At 38.2% G+C, this 18,932-nt stretch overlaps 1 protein-coding gene across 2 annotated transcripts in view; it reads right to left on the bottom strand.

The window, feature by feature from the left end:
- Positions 1–18,932, bottom strand: part of LOC150078414 (protein FRA10AC1 homolog) — a 165,710-nt gene that overhangs the window by 46,453 nt on the left and 100,325 nt on the right. For both annotated transcript variants that reach the window (XM_090384731.1, XM_090384732.1), the window contains exon 9: positions 9,856–9,969. In XM_090384731.1, the coding sequence (XP_090240857.1) occupies positions 9,856–9,969 (114 nt within the window). The remainder of the gene's footprint in view (positions 1–9,855; positions 9,970–18,932) is intronic.

Raw genomic sequence — 18,932 nt, 5'->3', positions numbered from 1 at the left:
GCTTGTGATGTTGGTTGGTGGCCGCCATCTTTCCAATTCCCTTGGCATGATATGAGAATTGAAGGCATGATTATTTTAATTAATAGCTATTTTAACTTGATTTAGTTATGACTATGCACGGGGGGGAGGGGGGAAATAAGTTCATATTATAATCATTCGCAATTGAGCATTGAGAGATTAACAGTCCTATTAATAAGGTATGAGGTTTTCACCTATAATTTAAGCGTTGACCTATGTGCAATTTCCTCGGAGAGTAATATTAGGTGAAAGCAAAACCCGGCACCAAGCTGAACACAGTGACCTGCACAGCAATGCATACAAATTTATGAAGCTTAAAAATTGTGCGAGAGCTATTATTTCCCATTTACCGTAGTTGTATTTGTCATTCTCTGTATTCAAAAGATATTGTAGGCTGACTCGTGTTTTCAGGAGTTCACATTTTTCAGTTCGAACAGAAATTTTGTGAGGCGTGATAACGTGAGCAGAGGAGTACATTTCTGGAGATCACTACCATAAAACAAAAACAATTTTCAGTTCCCAGTTTATTCGGCTTTTCTGTTAGTACAATCTAATTATAAATAGGTAGTAAACTTGATCTTATTGCATTTGCAATAATACCGATAGCTGGAATTCGGTGGGTTTTTACTTTATTATGGTGAAATGTGTTTCTCCTTCCATGAAATCTTTAATCATATAATAAACATAAATAAATTTTCAGAATCTTCTCTTCATTCCTATTTTTTAAGCACAAAAATTTTTAATGCACAAAACTGTTACTGCATATCTCACTTGTGCAATTTGTGCGTGCCGTGTTCGTCGTTATTAATTGCTTATCTTTTACAATCCAGAAAGAAAAAAAAAGTGACCAGAATATATATATATATATATATATATATATATATATATATATATATATATATATATTAGTGTTCTTATAGAACTTTATAATATTAATATTTAGTCAGGTTTACGTTATTAGGAATTTGTCTGTTGTGCGACGTTAATGCTATTGTACATAGGGCAATTAGACATCATATGTGCATGACATTATATTGGTTGATTTTATTTAAGTAAATGTTATGGATTTGTAGGCTGTTGTTGTTGTTGTTGTTGTTTGGTTTTTAGGAGCATTAGCAACTAAGGCCATATTGCTCCAGGATATGCGGTGGTCATTCCTTAACCTTTCCGCATCCTCCGTATTTGGTGGTGACGGGCTCGAACCCCGGTCTAATCAAGAAGCGTGTGCTACGCACTGCTGCTCCTTCCCACCTGGCTACGGAGGCGCCTGAATTTGTAGGCAATTAGGTGTATATGGTTCAGGCTACCAATTTAGCAAGTGTAGACTAACTTTGGCCTGGGGGGGGCCTATAAACGATATATAAATGAAATGGTGTTATAAAATAATATGATACTAAATAATGAAAATAACATTAAAATGTATAAACAATAAAATGCTAAATACAAAGAAAAGTGCAAATACATTCCCTCACTTGGCCATCAATCTGCTACTTCAATGGGGGCTTTGAGCAGAAAGATAGTCAGACTAAAGGAATGTCTCATACCTACCCTTTTCTGTTGTCCCCATACCAGTTTTGCCAGTTAAGTTTTTAAGTGATAACATTAATTTTAAATTGATAGCAAATCAATGCAAAAGGATAATAAGTTTAGTTTAATTTACATGAATTCTTAAACTTTTAGATTTTTAACTTTTTCAATCATATTGTCTGAACAACAAACTGGGATAGGTGAAAAAAGCCCAACAGGTATGTATCTGAATAAATGAGAAAGGTTCTTACTTCATTCTTGTACTGTGGTGGTCAGATTGAAAAGGGGGGAGGTTCCCACCTTCAGGTTGTTTTATATGTTAGTAAGGTTATTACTGTGCCGTCGCGTCTTTTGTATACAGTGGTGTGATGGAGAAATTGCTGTAGGCAATATCTCTTGTCAATGCGAGTGTTTTGAGATTCATGGGTGAGTTTATATTTGTGCTTGTGGGGGGGGGTTGCTTCTGATGTCGGTAAGAACCAATGTAAAAGAAATGATGAAATTACAAGATGTATGCAATTAAATTGTTAATGAAAATGTTAATAAAAATGGGTTGCTACAACCTGGACAAGGGCCGGTACAGCTTATAAATAAATATATATAAACTTATAAATATATAAATATATACACTGTAATATATTTTTTTTTATTTATTAAAAATTTAAGATGTTTAAACCTGTGTTAGCAATTTCATTGGGTTTCGAACTTTTTTTAGCATTTTACCTACCCGACTGAACTTTTTTTTCTTTTTTTTTTTTTTTTTTTATTTTGAGTGCTCTGCCCCATCCCTATTTTTTTCCATAAGCCCTGTTGTTTTTAATGCACAAAATGCCATAATGCAGAGATTTTTAGGGACACATGTACCACGTTATAGCAGAACTGACTGTACATCTAGTAATGCTAATTGGATAGAATTCAAGACACTTGATATCCTAAACAAAGTAACAAATGAGAAACATCTATAATCAGAGCTTGAAAGGAATGAGTTCATAACTAGTTCTTTTCAAGGTTAACTTGAATCTGCTATAAGGAACACATCTCACAAAGGAATTATTTTGTAACTAAGTACCTTTCCCTACTGATTGCAATGGTTACTTATTTTTTTTAGCTTTCATGTTCCTTTGCTGATTATTTTTCCATAAAATTTCTATACAAATGTTAACTTTATTTGGTATAAACCATCATATCCAGTCTAAGGCAAATATTTATCAAGCCCAACACCTTACATATTCAAGGTATTTCTTCCATTTTTTTCCCTTTTGTCAATCTCACCAAACATTTTGCCTAGCTATGGGCAAATTGAGATCAAGTGAATGTGGGGACGAAAGAGGATGGGGGAAAATACATGTCATGTTCCCCGAACTGTGTGGTACTCCACTCAGGGTACTTTCCAAAAAATGCTACTACACTTAGAGTAGCATAAAATGAAAGAGACCTGGGAGTAATTGTGCAGTCAGATATGAAATTGAATAGACGTTCAGAAATTTGCCTTTAGCCAACAGCTAGTTGATTACTGGAACAAACTTCCATCTGTAGTTGTGGAAGTTGATAACTTAAATAAATTCAAGGAGGAACTGGACAAACGTTTTGAGGGAATGAATGGATGTGTGAAATGTTTTTTTTTTTTTTTTTGCGATGCTATATAAGCTTGCTTTCTTGCATCACATGCTTCTAGTACTACTACCTCCAACGTAAAGCTCAAAAATGTGCAGCAGCCCTTTACCGTCAGTCCAAGAACTATTCCACAATGAATTGATGTTGGCATCAGCCTTGAGGTTTTTGTTTAAGAGATCATCAATAAAGTATATTTTTCTATCATTTTCAACACTGTTCAAGGCTTGGATCTAAATGGATATCAGATGAACTATTAAGACACGTGGCAGAGAATAAAAATGCATGGGATGCACAAATTATCATGCAGTACAGAAGCTTACATTAGATATAAACTAATCTGCAATTAAGTCACAAAGGAGATTAGGCAAGCCAAGGCAGGTGAGAAGTCTCTGGCAAAGAATTCCAGGAAAAGACTTCTTTACTTATATTAAGCAGTAGAAGGAAGAGGTTGGATCACATTGGTCCACTTGGTGTCGATGGTTAACTGTTGATGATCCTGCTCAGGGTGCTGACAAATTGAATCAATATTTTGCACATACAGGCAACTCTTGGTTTATGAACGAGTTCCATTCCAAGATGTTTGTTATACGTTTTATTCGTTACGTGTATCTTGTATTCCTGAGCTTTTACAATACGTATCGTATACGTTAACAGCCATTTTAAAGAAATAAAACTATGTGCTAAACATCAAATGGTCTATACAATAAGTTTTATTATAATGTATGTATGCATTATGGTTTATCGTATATGATACGTGACGTAAAATAAAATAAGAATAAATAAACAAGATATTGTACTTGTTAATTTTAATTAAAAACAAAGAGCTACAAAACAGAAATAAAGAAAATGAGTACTAACATAATATATGTACTGTACATACATATGTATTTAACTTTTACATGTCAATATCTTCATCAGACTTCAACATTCTACATGGTGTGGCAGGTAAACTAACGTGTTTTTACTGGCTAGATTAGTTTTATTAACCAAGAACAGTTCAGTATAATTATCATATAATTTTCTGATAATTAGGAAAAGCACTGTATTAGGAATCTGTTAGCTTATTATAGTATTATCAATTAATCAAAAATAATATTAATCTTATTAAATTTCATTGTTAATTAAATTATATTTAAAAGGAAATCACGACCCAGACTAGAGCTGCACAGCAAAGATCAGACTAGCAAGAGTGCTGTGACTCAGGAGAGAAATGAAGGGGGCGATTCTCCGATGCATCACAGTCTCAAAAAATATGATAAATGTGAAATGTGTGCCGATCTTTCTAAAACAGGACATGATCTAGCCAAGGAGGATGCCTTTGTGTGTGCTAGGTGTCTAGAGTGTCAAGAAATTAGGTGCCAACTCATGGGTGTCTATGAAAGCTTGAGGTGTAGGGTAAATGCCCTCAAAGAAATTAATATGAGGAGCCCATCAAGCTCTCAGCTGCCCAGCTCAATGACAGAGCTCCCTGTGCATCAAGTAAAACAGAGGCAATCTCCAAGGCAGAATGCCCTGGTCCCAAAGTAACTGGTTACTGTTGGTGACTCTGTTGTCAGGGAGACAGCAAATATACTATGCAAGAAGGATAGGTGGAACAGGACTAGGGCATGTCTGCTAGGGGCAAAAGTTGATGACGTTGTAGAGCAGATATCTTTTAAGGGCACAAAAGGTGATGTTGTTGTACATGTTGGAACTAATGACATTAAGAGTAAGAGATCTGCAGATTTACTCAAGTAGTACAGGTCAACATTGAAAAAAAGTCTCAAATTAGGGTTGAATGTAAAGGTGTCTGAATTCTGCCCAGACATGATAAGAGGGAGTATATGATGAGAGTCTTGTCGATCAATTCAGCCCTGGAGAGACTGTGCAAGGCTCAAGGGGTAGAAGTTTTTCCAGCCTGGTCTGTGCTTGTTGACAGCAGAGACTGCTTCTACAGGGATGGGGTACACTTAAATAGAAAGGGTGCAAGAATATTTGCTGATGCTATCGAGGCAGTGTGTGTTAGGTGGGGTCGGAAAACTGCTAGCTTGGGGGGGGGGTACACAGACTAAAAGGTTAACAGTGGCCACAAGCAGAGGCAAAAGTGATTCTTGAACTGCTTCGATTAGAATGAGCAGCAGCCTGGAAAGAAAGGTGATGGAGATTTCCAGGACTGTTGGGAGTCAAAGTGGAACAAGTAAATACATGGGCTGTGTTAGGGTAACCAAGAGTAGGAACAGGTGCATGTATACTTGCATGTACACCATTGCTAGGAGTATAGTTAACAAATTTGACGAGCTTGTAGTGCTAGTCAAGACATTAAAGGCAGATATTGTTGGGTGGACAATGCAGTAATAATAGTAGTATTTGAGATTTTTTTTGGACAAGGGCCTCTTGGGCCATACTGTGCCTGTTCTTGATTTAGTTATTACTAATTTCACATTACTATAATTAGATATAATAATACAAATGTATGCGTTTTAAATACTGAAACAGTTCCTCCATATTTACTTTATTACCGAGAATATGTGATAATGTTAAAGGTTCCCGTAAGTTGGAAAGGGAGCTAAAGCTGGATTTTCGGACAGTTGAAAGTTCAGAACATTCAATGAGTACGTTTTATTGTTAGGTGCAACTGACAAAAGAAACACTCAGGAGGGTTCTCTCCCATAAACAAATACAGGTGAGTTGGATGCGAATGACCGATGCGGAGCCTTGCCAGAATCACTTCTTGTCGTCTGCTTCTCCTGAAACAAGATGACCACTGTTGTGGCTCTTTTTTAATCTGCAAAAGTTTATTATTGATTTGAGCTTGCCAGAGATGAAACCATTGTTTTCTACATGTTTTTTGAATAATGGATTTGTAGTCAGTGTAGGGCACTTTCAGTTGAGTGGAAAATCCAGAGTCAGGATGTTTAGCAGCAGAATCCATATGTTCGTTACCTGGGATCCCGACATGGCCAGGGATCCAGCAGAAGGTAACTTTCTGGTTATCTGTTTGATAGTAAGATAATTTAGACCCGATGTCTTTAAGAATGGGGTGATAGGGAGAAAGAGTAGATTGGATGGCAGTTATTGCACTTAAGGAGTCTGTGTATATATAAGAGATTGCTCAATATGGAAGTTGATTGTGTTGTCTAGAGCCAGTTTTATGGCAAATAATTCTGCGGTATAGATACTGCATTCAGTAGAAAGAGATAGAGCTACTGAGAAGGTGGAAGAAACTGCTGCAGCACCTACAGCCGCAACTGTTTTGGATCCATCAGTATAAATTTGTACTTTCTCTGAGTTGGCCAAGGAATGTGATTTGTGTAGCTGTTGAACGTTGATATCTGACAGGGAGGATATTCCCCATCCCAAAAAAGAAATTGTCAGAGAGAGGTGAGAAATCAGTCTGGGGGGGGTTCTGGAGTAGCAAGATCCTCAAATATGTTCTGAAAGTTAATATCCCAATTGAGTAAGAGTTCTTACAATCAAAGCAATGCGGGGCAGTTTTCATCGGGTTTATTGTGATATAGCATAGTGAACTGAGGGTCAAACAAGTACTGCCAGCTGGGGTGGGATGGATTACATTTAATCTTTGCTGCATAGTTACACAGTAAAGTTTTTCTTCTGAGATGAAGAGGAGGTTCATTTGCCTCAATACACAGGCTGTGAACTGGGGATGGTCTGAAGGCTCCCACAGCTATCCTAAGGGCACTATGCTGGATGTGAGTAAGAGTTCTTACAGTCAAAGCCCTGCGGGGCAGTTTTCATTGGGTTTATTGTGATATAGCATGGTGAAGTGAGGGTCAAACAAGTACTGCCAGCTGGGGTGGGATGGATTACATTTAATCTTTGCTGCATAGTTACACAGTAAAGTTTTTCTTCTGAGATGAAGAGGAGGTTCATTTGCCTCAATACACAGGCTGTGAACTGGGGATGGTCTGAAGGCTCCCACAGCTATCCTAAGGGCACTATGCTGGATGGTGAGTAAGAGTTCTTACAGTCAAAGCCCTGCGGGGCAGTTTTCATTGGGTTTATTGTGATATAGCATGGTGAAGTGAGGGTCAAACAAGTACTGCCAGATGGGGTGGGATGGATTACATTTAATCTTTGCTGCATAGTTACACAGTAAGGTTTTTCTTCTGAGATGAAGAGGAGGTTCATTTGCCTCAATACACAGGCTGTGAACTGGGGATGTTCCGAAGGCTCCCACAGCTATCCTAAGGGCACTATGCTGGATGGTGTCCAGACGTAGTAGGGAAATTTTCCTTGCGGAGTTATAGACCGGTGACCCATAATCCAAGCGTGATCTTATTAAAGCTCTATAGAGATGTAGGAGAGAGCTCTATCAGCACCCCAGGACATAGCAGAGACTGCTCTTAGGACGTTCAGTTTTTTAAGACAAACTGTCCGCAGATAAGCTATATGAGAAGCAAAATTAAGTTTATTGTCTAAGTATAAGCCCAATAGACGGAACTTGTTGGTAACCGGTATTAGGCATTTTTTTAAATATATAATTCTTGGTCCAGATGTAGTTTGCGTTTTTTACAAAAATGAATTGCAGTGGATTTCTTTTCTGCTAGAGAGAAACCATTCCGTAATGGCCATGATTCTATTTTAGCTATAGAAATTTGAAGTTGCCTTTCAATGGTATTCATAGCTTGGAATTTACAAGAGATAATGAGATCATCGGCAAACATGTACGTTTCTGCTGTATTTGATACTTCCCATGTCATGTTTGTAATTCTTATTGAAAATAATGTTGCACTGAGAATTGAACCCTGCAGTACACCCTCCTCTTCTTCAAATGATTTGGATAAATTGTTCATGTATCTAACTTTAAACGTTCTGTGGCATAGGAAGTTTTGAATAAATTGGGGTAACTGCCCTCTCAAGCCGAAAGAATGAAGATCTTGAAATACACCATATCGCCAGGTGGTATAAAACGTTTTCTTAATATTGAGATTAATCATAACTAGATGTTCTCTGCTTATGAAGGCATTACGGATGTTTGCTTCTGCTTTTATCATCACATCTAGCATGGACCGCTTCTTCCGAAATCCATACTGGTTATTGTTTAGCAAATTGTTTGTTTCCAGGAACCACGTTAGCCGCCTATAAGGGTTGTTAACAGTAAAGACAGTATGCTACTCCAACTGGATCTAGATAAGTTGGGGAAATGGGCTGAGAAGTGGCAACTGAAGTTTAATTTTGACACAAAGTACTGCATATGGGTAGCAAGAACCAAAGAGAAATGTACCAACTATGTGGTACTACACTCAGGGAAGTGGAAAGTGAAAAAGACCTGGGGGTAATTGTGCAATCAAATATGAAGTTCGCTGAGCAGTGTAGACAGGCTGCCAGGGCAGGTCATGGAGTCTTGTCAATGATATATAGGAATTTTGCTAGCAGGGACAGGGAGGTGATTATTCCGTTATACAAGGCAATGGTCAAGCCACACCTAGAGTACTGTGTACAGATCTGGAGGCCTCATTTTATGAAGGATGCAGAGTTGCTAGAACGAGTATAAATAAGGGCAACAATACTGTTGACGGGAACAAAGGGGTGCTCTTACCAAGAAAGAGCATAAGTTCTGCAAACTACAGCACCTGAAGAGTAGGCACCTGCTAGGTGATCTGACAGGTGTATAAGGCCTTGAATGGGTTGAGCAAACAGAATGCTGACGGGATCCTTCCTCTTGCTCAGACTAAGAACCTGAGGGGGCACAGTTTCAAATTGAGGAAAGACAGTTGTAGAATAGATGTGCGGAAATTTGCCTTTAGCCAGGGGGTAGTTGATTGGTGGAACAGGCTTTCATCTTTTGTTTTTGAAGCTAATAGCCTAAATAAATTCAAGGCTGAGCTGGACAGGCGTTTGGAACGAATGGAGAGGGTTATTTTTTTATGCTGCATAAGATTGCTTTACACTTCTTGACACTTCTGAATTTGCTTATGTTGTAGGGTGCTGCCTGGAAATCTGTTACAGAGAAAGCAAACTGTTTTTGTCATTCTTTCTTTCTTTCTCCCCTCTCCCACCCAACCAGCATCCAGTGCCTTTGTAGAGAAAAATAAGAATAAATCTTCATCTGAGCATCAACAAAAATCACCGAATTATGTAGCAACATATGACCATATTGCCACTGCACCAATAATTGACATTGTGCATATTACTAGGTACAACTAGTACAAGGAGAAAGTAAGAGTGACCACAGAAAGTGACAATGACCATAATAACGACAGTGATGTCTGTACTAAGCACTTCGGATGTTTTTGGAATGTTTAAAAGTGTATAATATTTTCTGGACATTCACTCAAACGGAGAAAATATGCATAAAATAGTGCATAATTAGGGCCACTGCAAAGAAAATTGTTGAGAATGCTTTTCCGGGAAAAAAAAAATATATATATATATATATGGATTTTCTTACTAAAAAGTAGCTTCGAAATCACTGATACAGGAAGAACATGTCATTTAAATTATTGCATTATATAGTACACGGTATGTAAATTATTTTTTGTTCATTTAACTGATGTGATGATTTATTGATAGTACCATGAATTTTGATAAGATCTGAAAAATCAAGTTTCCAACATGCAAAATATGATTAACATGAAATTCAGATAATACAAAAAATTGTTAGTCCTCGGCATTGTGTGTTAACCAGGTACAGCAGAACCTGGTTAACACATAATTCTGATCTCTATGAGATTAAGAAAAATTCTGCAATCTTACGTAATTTGACTAACGCATTTTTTTTTTCTCCATGCTCAAAGTATCCAAAATTAACTTCCCAGCTTTTCAGGTCCTTTGTCTCATTACAGTTCTTTTCACCACACATAAACTGTCCTAAAAGTAAAATACAATGTACTTTTACTAACTACTTTTTAATTTAATAAACTTAAATAAAAGTTCAAAAGAAAGAGAAACAGACATATTTTAACATCAAGTATATACCATTATAAATATCAGATGTATGCAACAAAAATGCAGATGTATTTCGCCAGATAATGCACACATTAAAAATTGCAAACTTATGTTTAAAGTAAAAAAAAAAAAAAAAAAAAAGAGTTAAGAATAACTACATCTGTAGGTTACCATATGAAACCTTAGGATAATTTCTGTTCATAATAGGCATTTTAACATTTGCTATTTAGATTGGTTTTGATTGGTTGATTATTTAGAACAAACACCATAACATTTAAGGCCATAAAAAATATAAGTGTATGGTGCTTTTAAGATATGTATATATTCTATAATCAGTTTTCTCAGTATAGAAAAGTTATATAATGTTCATATGTTATATTTCAGGTTTCATTATCAAATAATGACACCTCAAATGTTGAAACCATTTATAGTGCACTCAAGAAGTTTACCAAAATTTCACTGTGCAGCATAAGGGGAAGGTTATGAAATCAGACCAGGAATCAACAAAATATGGATAACACCTCAAATCACCCATTTTGTGTGGGGGGGAAGATTGGCATTAGTAGAGGCATATGATGCAAGAAAGCAAGCTTATGAAGCATCAGCCAAAAAAAAAAAAAAAAAAACCCCACTTCCACTTCACCCCTCCGTTCGTTCGAAATACCTGTCCAGCTCAGCCTTAAATTTATTTGGGCTATCAACTTCCACAACAAGGAATGGAAGTCTGTTCCACCAACCAACTACCCGCTGGCTAAAGGCAAATTTCCGCACATCTATCCTACATCTGTCTTTCCTCAATCTGAATTTATGCCATCTCAGGTAATTATTCTGAGCAAGAGGAAGAATCTCATCAGCATTGAGCATGCTCAAACCATTCAACACTTTATACACCTCTATCAGATCACCTCACAGGTGCCTAGTCTCCAGACACTGTAATTTGCAGAACTTAAGCCTTTCTTCTTAAGAGCAACCCTTTGTTCCATTCACTAATCTTGTTGCCCTTCTATGTACTCGTTCCAGCAACTCTACATCCTTCTTGAAATGAGGCCTCCAGACCTGCATACAGTACTCAAGGTGTGGCCTGACCATTGCCTTATACAAGGGAATAATCACCTCCTTATCCCTGCTAGAAAAATTTCTGTATATCATTGACAAGACACCATGAGCTACTCTTGCTGCTCGTCTGCACTGCTCAGAACTTCATACCTGCCTGCACAATTACCCCCAGGTCCTTTTCATTCTCTACCACTGTCAGTGTAGTACCACAGAGTTGATACGTTGCCCTGGGGTTGCTGTTTCCCATATGTAGTACTCCACATTTGTCAATGTTAAACTTCATTTGCCACCTCTCAGCCCATTTGCTCAACCTTTTCGGATCCTGTTGCAGCAGCATAGCATCAGTATTGTCCTTAACAACCCTGCCAACCTTTGTATTGTCTGCAAACTTGGACATTAAGCTTGAAATACCATCATCAATATTATTTATAAATACAGAAAACAATAATGGACCCAACACTGACCCCCGAGGGACTCCACTAATAACATTAGTCCATGATGAGCAGTGTCCATTGATTACCACTCTGTCTTCTCTCCCTCAACTACCCCTTTATCCATATCAGCAATTTCCCTCCAATGCCACACTACTCCAATTTGTGCAGCAGTCTTCCATGTGCAACAGTATCAAAAGCCTTTCTAAGATACAAGTATATAATATCAAAGTTATTCCCTGTATCCAGTTCTTTTGTGATTGCATCATAGTATCCAATCAAATTGTTCACGCATGACTTTCCCTTAACAAAACCATACTGTGTCCGAGCTATAACTGAAGTCTTGTCTAGATGATCCTGCAGTGCTTCTTTAACCAGTGCCTCCACTAATTTTCCTGGAACAGAAGTTAAAATCACAGGTCTATAATTACTTGTGTCAGCCTTTGATCCTCCTTTGTGAATTGTGGTCACATTTGCACATCTCCAGTCTATGGGTACCTCCCCTGAGTCCAAGGAAGCTCTCATAATTACGGCTAAGGGTTTGCTTAATTCCTTTGCTGCCTCCTTTAGTATAACTGGATAGATCCCATCCATCCCAGGTACCTTTCTTGTGTTTATCTTCCACAATTTCTCCTCCACTTTACTCTCAGTTATTACAAGATTTTCTAGCTTACTACCAGAGTTAAATAAACCTCTGGCATTCCCCTCGCTGAATAACTGCTCGTGTGTGAATGTTGATGCAAAATATTCATTTAGTTTGTTAGCTACCTGAGCAGGATCATCAACAGTTGAACCATCGATATCAAGTGGACCAATCTGATTCATCTCCTTTCTTCTAGAGTTTACATAAGTAAAGAACTCTTTGCTGTTTTTCTTTGCATCCTTTGCCAAAGATTTCTCGTAATCTGCCTTCGCCTGCCTAACCTCCTTTGTAACTTGGTTACATATCAACTTATATCTATCATAGGCTTCTGTGTCACGTGTTAATTTATATGTATCCCATGCATTTTTTTTCTCTGCCATATGTCTCATTAGTTCATCTGACATCCATTTAGGCCTAAACCTTGAACAATATTTCTTAATTGGTATATAAAGCCTAGTAGCTTCCAAGATAAGTTCTTTGAATACTTCCCATTTTGAATTTGCTGTTTGCCATTGTATAGAATTTAAATACTGCCTCAGACCATCGTAGTCGCCTTTACGAAAGCAAAAACCTTTCCCTTTATCCCTGATGGTAGTTACCTCTTTGAGTAAATCCCACTTCAGCACACTGTGATCACTGCCACCTAGTGGTTCCTTTATCTGCAGATTCTTAATGCATGAAGAATCACTACTGATAATGAAATCAAGAATTTTACTCCCTCTAGTTGCCTCCCGAACATGCTGATGTAGAAAACAATCATCCAATAAATCCACAAAACCCTTGCTAGTGTGTGAGTGACCAACCCACAAATTCCAGTCAATATCTGGGAAATTAAAATCCCCCATTATAAGACTCAGATTTACTGGTCCACTATTTCCTTGTACGGTTTCTTATTATACTCATCAGAGTCATTAGGCCTATAGCACACTCCTACTCTCAATTTTGATTTCCCAATGCTTATGTCACACCAAACTGACTCGACACTGCACTGTCCAGCGATGTTGACTGGCTTCATTTCCTTGGATTTTATGTGTTTCTTATCTAATAGCATAACCCCTCCTCCCTTCCTATCCTGTCTATCCTTTCTGTACACATTGTACTCCCCAAATTCCGGTTCAGCATTCCTTATATCTGTGTGACACCTCGTCTTTGATATCCCAACAATACCCGCCTTTGATGCTTTGAGCAATACCTCAAATTCATCAAATTTATTTACCAAACTCCTAGCATTGGTGTACATGCACCTGTTCCTATTCTTACCCTAACACAACCCATGTGTTTACTTGTACCGCAATGACTCCCAGCAGTCTCTGAAATATCCTGCATCTTGTTTTCCAGGCTTCTGCTCATTCCAATAGAAGCAGTGCAAGAATCACTTTCACCTCTGCCAGTGGCTACTGTCAATCTATTAGTCCTTGTATCCACCCAAGCTAGCAGTTTTCTGACACACCTAACACTGCCTCAATAGCATCAGCAAATATTCTTGCACCCTTTCTATTTAAGTGTATCCCATCCCTGTAGAAGCAGTCTCTCCTGTTAACAAGTACAGTCCAGGCTGAAAAAAAATTCAACCCCCTTGAGCCTTGCACAATCTTTCCAGGGCCGAATTGATCGACAAGGCTCTCATCATATACTCCCTCCTATTGTGTCTGGGCAGAATTGCAGACACTTTCAAATTCAATCCTAATTCACAGCTTTTTTCAACAGTGACCTGTACTTGTTAAGTAATTCTGCTGGTCTCTTACTCTTAATATCATTAGTGCCAACATGTACAACTATATCACCTTTTGTGCCCTTAAAAGATGATATCCACTCTACAACGTCATCAACCTTTGCCCCTTGCAGACATACTCTGGTCCTGTTCCACCTATCCTTTTTACGAAGGATGTTCCCCGTTTCCCTGACAATAGAGTCACCAACAACTACTAGTTCCTGTGGGACCAGCGCATTCTGCCTTGGGGGTTGCCGCTGTGTTGCGTGATGAACAAGTGCAAGTTCTGGATTTGATGTGGGCAGCTAAGAGCTTGATGGGCCCCTCAATTTAGATGCTTCGAGGGCATCCACCCTGTCCTTCAAGCTCTCATATAGGCCCATAACAACACAACGCCGAGTTGTTGCCTGATTTCGTTACACTCCTTGCAGCGCGCGCGCACACACACACCTCCCCCATGGCAATATCATGTCCCGTACCCAATTGCTCAACAAACATCATGCAAGCAGTGCATTTTAAAAGGCTGTGATTCAGAGGGCAAGTGACCTCTCAAGTTCTCCCCTGAGCCACAGCACTCCCATTAGCATGAACCTTTTGCTTTGCTGCTCTGAGTCATGATTTCGATTTAATTTCAATTTCAGTACAAAATTATAACCCTAAACTTGTATCCCAACACAGTTATAATGCTATATATATTTTTTTTTTTCAGTATCAAGTATTATCTACGAGTTCCGTTTATATAACTTCCGCATCAAGTTATATATTAATTAATTATGTTACATTTGTAATCTAAGTCGTTATATGTATTTAGTTATTTAATTGACAGCGAAGTTTAACAAAATTAATAGATTTTACTGATTAATTGACAATATTATATTATATAATGTACAATACTAAGCCATCTAGTTCGGATATAACGTTGTGTCGTATAACAATGACAGCAAGTTACGAACAGTAAATCTACGGACACTTAAGTATTAATTAACCTCCAAATCTCTCTGTCTCAATTCAGAATAAACTAAGGATCCTGACTAGGTCTGTAAGGTACTTAAAGAAAATAATTTAATATAACAATTGGTCAATAAAGCGGCTAAATATGGCTAAAAAAACTTCTCGTTCAGCGGAGCTGCAACTTGTAACCCTAGTACATCTACAAGTGTTACAAGTTGCAGCTCCGCTGAACGAGAAGTTTTTTACCAACCAAGAAAATGTTCAAGGCTAAATGTTTAAGCCTAAACGGATGTCAGATGAACTGAGGAGACTTATGGCAGAGAAAATAATGCATGGGATGCATATAAATTATCAGATGATAGGGAAACCTAAAGCAGATGTTGCTGATGTAGTAGTGTTTCAGGAGCATCAGTGACTAAAGCCATATTGCTCTCTGTAAATACATAAAGTATATACTCTGTAAATTTCATGGGTTCTGTTGGACTGCTGGATGAAAAACCAGATTCCAGGAGAAAAAACCATGCTACTCTTGCGTGAGACTGACTAACTCAGCCATATTGTGAAAAAGGTCCGTAAATATTCCTCACGTCATGGACTCTGATTGTTATTTGGTTTTCAGGAGCATTAGCAACTAAGGCCATATTGCTCCGTGATATGCGGTGGTCATTCCCTTGACCTTTCCGCATCCTCCGTATTTGGTGGTGACGGGCTCGAACCCCGGTCTAATCTAGAAGCGTGTGCTACGCACTGCTGCTCCTTCCCACCTGGCTACGGAGGCGCCCATGGACTCTGACTCAGGTCTTTTCCACTCAGTGTGGGGAGGATGGAGATTCTACCAACTGTGCTACCCACGAAGGCCCTATAGCAGATTTTTTTTTTTTTTTTTTTTATGAAAACCCCAAACACGAAATGTATTAAAACCTATAGTACTTAGTACCGTGCAAGGGTTGAAGGAGAAGTATGGGGGGAGGGGGATGCCGGAAACTTTGCTCTAGAGACTAAACATGGGTTTCACCACGTCAAGCCTTCAATAAGCAAAGTGGTGGTATTTCACCGGTTGATGAAAGTCATCTACCACCTACAAAATAGCTTGCAATCAAGTCACATGGGAAGTTAGGCAAGCTAAGGTAGACTACAAAAGTCTCTGGCAAAGAAAAGCAGCAATGACTTTTCTTAAGTAAGCATTAGAAGGATGAATCACAATGGTCCACCAAATATGAATGGTCTAACTGTTGGTAATCTTGCTCAGGATGCTAACAAAATGAATTAAGTCTTTTGCACCTACTTTCACATGAGGAATATTTTAGGGTTGGAGATGCCAAAGTTTTCCAAGTTCTTACACAGAGCTAAATGATTTTGTTATAACTGAAAGGAAAGTGGAAGAGAAATTGTGGAAGCTAAACATAAAGCATGGATGAAATATATCCAATTATAATAAAGGATGCAGCAAAAGAGGTAAGCAAACTTACCAATGATTATGAGGGCATCCTTGGACTGTGCAACTTCCTGTGCAACAGGAAGGTGCCCGTGTTCTGTAGATGTGCAAATGTATCCCAATTTCAGAAAGGTTTGTTTGTTTTGTTTGTTTGTTATTTGGTTTTTAGGAGCATTAGCAACTAAGGCCATATTGCTCCGGGAATATGCGGTGGTTATTCCCTTGACCTTTCCACATCCGGTGGTGATGGGCTCGAACCCCGGTCTAATCAAGAAGCGTGTGCTATGCACTACTGCTCCTTCCCACCTGGCTACGGAGGCGCCATTTCAGAAAGGGAATCAAGGTTCAACATCATAATTAAAGAACTGTTAGCTTGACTTCTATTTCAGGAAAAATAGTGACTGGTTAAAGAAGAAATGCAGGCCCATCCACAGAGGAATACAGCAGTCATAACATGGATCTTCAAAAGGGAGGTCTTGTCTGAATGGATACTATGATGCAGTAACCAAGTACTGGATACAAAAAATAATTTTGACATCATTTTCAACATTGAGGCCACACTGAGGTCAAGGAGCCAGGTATATTCTTGATTTGGAAAAATTTCATTAATTCATGTATGCCCCCATCTACTTTTACATTATCTACTGAATGTGTCATGAATAATCAAACTAACAGAGCAAACTTATTTGTGAAGAGATTAAAACCCACCAAATTATTTCCTTATTCATTTCACAAATATACATGGTCTTAGTTGCAATCTTACTAAGTCCCATTTCTACCAACCCCACTTTTTTTTCCCATAAATTTTGAATTATTGGTTTCTTCAACCACTACTCATCTCAGTTTCCCTAATTATCTGCTGTGTGATTCTTTTCAATTCAAAGTCAGCATTTGTGCATATGTCCACTCTGATATTCCTTGTCAGACTTCCTAATTTGGAATCTCATTTTTGACCTCCTCTTGACAGTTGGGTAGTCTCGCCAACCCCATTCTGTCAAATTTATCCGTTGCGTCAACCATCCTCAACTCCATAATCACTTCCAACTCTTTGAAACTCAACTTTCTTCATTTCACTTCCCAAACAGCAGGGTAATTTTCTTTGGTTATGTCAATGCTCAACTCCAGCTGGCTTCTGCTTTCTAATTACATGAAACCAGCTGATTACTTGATTACACTAAAACACCTTGCTTTCTATTGACAGAAGTAGTAAACATTGAGAAATGAAAGTGTGACCACTAGCAGATCTAGTAGTACGAGGGGCATTCAATAAATTATTACCTAAGGTACTTCCCCACAGTTATATTTGAATCATACTAATTTTGATCCCATTATGTTTTCAGGTTGTGTTGCTGTAACAGAAAGAAGGAAGATATCTGTATCAAATTATCCATTTCCTGGATTTGGAGCATCATTCAGTCTCAAAGTTTCTTATAAAAAAAAGAAGGAAATGGTCCAGATGTCAATCGTGAAAGGATGTTGGCTGCGTATAGCAACAGTGCACCTTCAGAATATCAATTGAAATTCTGGTGAAAACAATTCAAGTGGGGTAGGGAGTCCAGGAAGGTCTGTGACAGTGACCACTCCAGAAATGTGCCAAGCTGTGGAAACCCTTGTGCTGAATGACACACGTTTAAAGGTGTCCCAAATCTCTAGGGAATGTGACATATCTGAGGGAACAGTTATAACCATCCTCCACGAACATTTGGGGATGACTAAGGTCAGTGTAGGGTCAGTAAGGTCCCCAGATTTCCAATTCCTGTGCAGAAGCAATTCAGAGTACAGCATTGTGAGGAGAATTTAGGGCTTTATGGAAGAGATCCTGAAACTTTCATCTACAGAATTGTTATGGGTGATGAAACATGGGTTAATCACTGAAATCCTAAGAAGCAAGAATCAATGTAATGGAAGCAAAAGAGTTCTCCTCCACCCAAAAAATTTCAGACAACCTTCAGCTGGCAAGATTATGGCCATTGTTTTTGGGATGCTAGGGCAATTTTGTACATTTACTACTTGGAACACAAGCAGTCACTGAGGTATCATATCACATGCATGCCTACTGTATAACCAAAGGGATGTCATAAAGGAAAAACACCGTGGTAAACTTTCCAGAGGTGTGCTGCTGCTTTCAGAGACTGACTTTATAGAACTTACCCATTCACATTACAGTGTGGATCTGACTCTCAGTGACTATTTTGTGTTTCAACACCTCAAGAAAAACATAAATGGAGATTGCTGTTTCTACATTCTTTGATGGACAGGACAAAGAATTTCATTTGTCTGGTATTTCCTTGTTGCCAACAAATGGAATAAGTGTATTTAAGTCCAGGGGAGTTGCACTGAAAATTTAAAAAAGATTATTGCCTCTATCTCATTTCCATTGTAGGTAGGCAGATAATTTATTGAACCCCTCATATCAACTATCCGTTTACAGTCAGTATCAATTCAGTGGTGATATATTGGTTTGTTACTCATCTATGGACAAATTCAATGGAAAAGTTGGGTAAAGGTCAAGCAGTTGCTCTTGACATTTACGAGGCTTTAATAATTTTTATTGATAGTAGTAGTAGTGGCATATCTAGCTATTCATGAATTTATTCAAACTGCTCACTTACACAACAACAATTGGAAGTTTGTTCCAACAATCAACCACCCACTGGC

This window comes from Mastigoproctus giganteus, chromosome 11, assembly GCF_048544385.1.
Source record: "Mastigoproctus giganteus isolate SK-2022 chromosome 11, ASM4854438v1, whole genome shotgun sequence".
NCBI classification, from domain to species: Eukaryota; Metazoa; Arthropoda; class Arachnida; order Uropygi; family Thelyphonidae; genus Mastigoproctus; species Mastigoproctus giganteus.
The sequence above is the reverse complement of the archived record's forward strand: the minus strand, read 5'-3'. Positions and strand labels throughout refer to the sequence as shown.